Raw genomic sequence first — 3,053 nt, forward strand, 5'->3', positions numbered from 1 at the left:
CACCTGCCCTGGCCCTCCCTGCTCGTCCTTCCCACCTGCCCTGGCCCTCCCTGCTCGTCCTTCCCACCATCCCAACCCAACTGCCCAAGCCTTCCCTGCCCAGCTGTGCCGGCCTGTCCTCTTCTGACCCTCCCCACCCCTGCCCACCTGGACGGTTCAGACAAAAGCCTCGAGCCACCCTGCTCCTCCCCCAGGCCCAGGACAGATGCCTGGGGTCCTCCTGCCCCCAGAGAGCCCACTCGCAAACCTTGGGGTACCACATCCTCAACACACTTCAAGCATCCTGGACCCCCACTGCCCCCTCCCTGCACCACCTGCACGGCACGGCTGACTGGGTCCCCCAGGGCCACGGCCAGCCACACCGTGTGGGGGTAAAGCGGGGGCTGTGACTCTTGGCCGCATCTGGGACGTGGTGGGAGGACCGCTCCAGGCTGCAGCTGGGCAGGCAGTGAGGGTGACACAGGCCACCACCCACACTGGACGCAGACCTCTGTGACCGTCACCCCTCACCCAAGGTGGCGGGGGCGCCCTGTGCTCTCACACGCACGGCTGAGACCCACCTTCTGCAGGTCAGGCCCCGCCTCACGCCATGGGACAGAGGTAAGTGTTTAGTGAGCTGCCACCCCGTCCACAAGGGCGCCCCCTACAGCCCTAAACCACGGGGACACGGGTCAGCGTTTAGGGAGCAGCTGCTCCATCCACAAGACCACCCCCAATCCCTACACCATGGGGACACAGCTCAGCGTTCAGGGAGCAGCTGCTCCGTCCACAAGGGCGCCCCCCACCCCACGCCCAGCACTCACCCCCGTCACGCTGTAGCCCTGGAACAGCCAGGCGCCGTCCTCGCTCGTGGCACAGCACAGGGCGGCGACACCATGGCCCACAGCGCAGATGGGCTCTGAAAGCGTGGTCACAGCAGGGCTGAGGGCTGACCCCGCTGGCTGCCCAGACAGCCCACACGCTGGCCCCCCAGCCCCCTCACACCGGCTGCCCTCCCCACGAAGGCCCACTGCCCTCCAGCCCCGCAGATCCTCCCTGCCTCTTGCCCCGCCCCACCTGCTGGGCTGCGGAAGGTGCTGGGAGACATCAGATCGAGAACAGACACAAAGGGAACCATGGACGTCTCGTTCACCCGACCCGGGGACGCTAAGGGACCCGCTGGTGGTTCATGGAGCCCAAGTGGGCCCAGCCGCCCACAGCGCCGTGTCCCAGGGGCCGGGGTCTATCACTATACAGACCCCATCGAGGAGAAAGCTGTGGCGACATCGCACCCCCTACACACGCAGAGAAGGACGGGCGTGTAGATACGAAGCACACCAGCCACACCCCTCCTCATGCCTCCTGGGAGCCCCCAACCCAGAGCCACCAGCAAGGCCCTAAGACACTGCCCACACCTGCACTGGGGTCACCTGGCCCTCAGGCTTCCTCCCGGGGCGCCGCCTAGAGCAGGTGGTTCCCACGGCCGAGGTTGAGGCCAGGAACAATGGCAGCCTGTCCTGCTGTGCGGGGACAGGAGGCCCTGTCCCCGGGACAAAGGTTCCTGTATGAGTACACAGCTCTGCACAGCATGTGGCCGGGGGTCAGCAGACGTGCCGTCACAGCCAGGTCCCCATGGAGCAGCCCTTCTCCAGCCCCTCTGGCCCCGGACCCGACCTGAACCACAGGCTGCACTTTCCCAAAGGGACCAGAGCTGGCCACCCGCAGGGGGCGCATCCCAGGCCACCGGGACCAGAGCTGGCCGCCGGCAGGGGGCGCATCCCAGGCCATGGGGACCAGAGCCAGCTGGCCGCAGGGGCACAGCCCAGGCCACGGGGACCAGAGCCGGCCGACCACAGGGGGCGCAGCCAAGGCCACGGGGACCAGAGCCGGCCGACCACAGGGGGCGCAGCCAAGGCCACGGGGACCAGAGCTGGCTGACTGCAGGGGGCGCAGCCCAGGTCATGGGGACCAGAGCCGGCATGACCAAGGGTACACAGTGCCGGGGTGGGAAAGGGTCACACGCTCAGATATGGGTGACAGACTCGTCCACTGCCCACGTGGACACACGCTTCCCCTCGTGAAATGACCCTGCACCCCGCGACGGCCCCCCAGTCCCAGGGGTCACTTACTGCTCTCGGAGCAGAAGTGCTGCAGGATACGAGCCAGAGATCCGCTGCTGGCCAGGTCAGCAAGTGCCCCGGGGCAGCTGGGGATGAGGAGCGCGTGGTACCGGGCCCCTGGAGAGAGGGCACAGGGCCCACGCCATCCATCAGGTCCAGCAGGGTCCACCCTCCCTGCCACTCTGCTCTTAAAGACATGAAGAGACCCCAGGCCCACCACACCCTCCAGTGGTTCTACTGCCCCACGTGGTCCCATCTGCCCCCTCCCCCAGACAAAGGCTCAGGAACGCTGGGGTCATGGGGTCAGGGGACCTGGAGTGTGGGGTTGGAGGCTAGCCCGGGCACTTGAGCAGGGCTGAAGGAGCGCTGTGGGGGCCCCAGCCTGCCTGGACCCCCGCCCGGCCTGCAGGGGCCTCACCGTCGATGGACTCAAGCTTGGCGGGGCTGGCGTAGGACCTGAGGCGGAAGTCCTGGACCCAGCGGGCGTTGCTCTCATCCACATCCACAAAGTCCATGGCCTTCCCCTGTGGGCAGCGTCCAGGCCGGGGTGGGCACAGGACACATGGGGACGCCGCATGGAGTCCCTCAGAGCACCGAGAGCTGCCAGCTTCACAGGTCCCCCCAGGTGGGGCCCCCGCCCCCAGGGTAAGCATGCACAGGCCGCCACATAAGCAGGTGCCAACTGCGGCCAAAGGTCGCGTCCCACAGGCAGCACCAAAGCCTGGAACATAGGGACCACAGACCCACATGGAGTCATAGGCCCCACAAGGGCAAAGCAGCAAAGGGCGCCATGGGCCTGGCTGCAGGTAGGGGCAGCCGCACTCACCCCTGGGGTGGCCACCTGCAAGCTGAAGGCGGCACTGGCCAGCGTGAAGCAGTGCAGGAAGGATGGGGCAGACACACCTGTGGACGACGGTGGCCGTGGGCAGCTGGGCTTACCGCCCCCCCGCCCCC

General features: G+C 67.6%; 1 protein-coding gene across 3 annotated transcripts in view; it reads right to left on the minus strand.

Annotated features, from left to right (window-relative positions):
- The window catches only part of GATD1 (glutamine amidotransferase class 1 domain containing 1), a 7,116-nt gene that overhangs the window by 1,392 nt on the left and 2,671 nt on the right, over positions 1-3,053 (minus strand). For 2 of the 3 annotated variants that reach the window (XM_023724378.1, XM_023724379.1), the window contains exons 1-3: positions 2,518-2,860; positions 2,109-2,216; positions 804-898 (exon numbers count right to left, since the gene is read on the minus strand). In XM_023724378.1, coding sequence (XP_023580146.1) covers positions 804-898; positions 2,109-2,216; positions 2,518-2,848 — 534 coding nt within the window. In that variant the 5' untranslated portion in view covers positions 2,849-2,860. Of the gene's footprint in view, positions 1-803; positions 899-2,108; positions 2,217-2,517; positions 2,861-2,925; positions 3,003-3,053 lie in introns of those variants that run through there. The other variant, XM_004389376.1, reaches the window with a different exon arrangement.

Source organism: Trichechus manatus, unplaced genomic scaffold (assembly GCF_000243295.1).
Source record: "Trichechus manatus latirostris isolate Lorelei unplaced genomic scaffold, TriManLat1.0 scaffold00244, whole genome shotgun sequence".
NCBI classification, from domain to species: domain Eukaryota; kingdom Metazoa; phylum Chordata; class Mammalia; order Sirenia; family Trichechidae; genus Trichechus; species Trichechus manatus.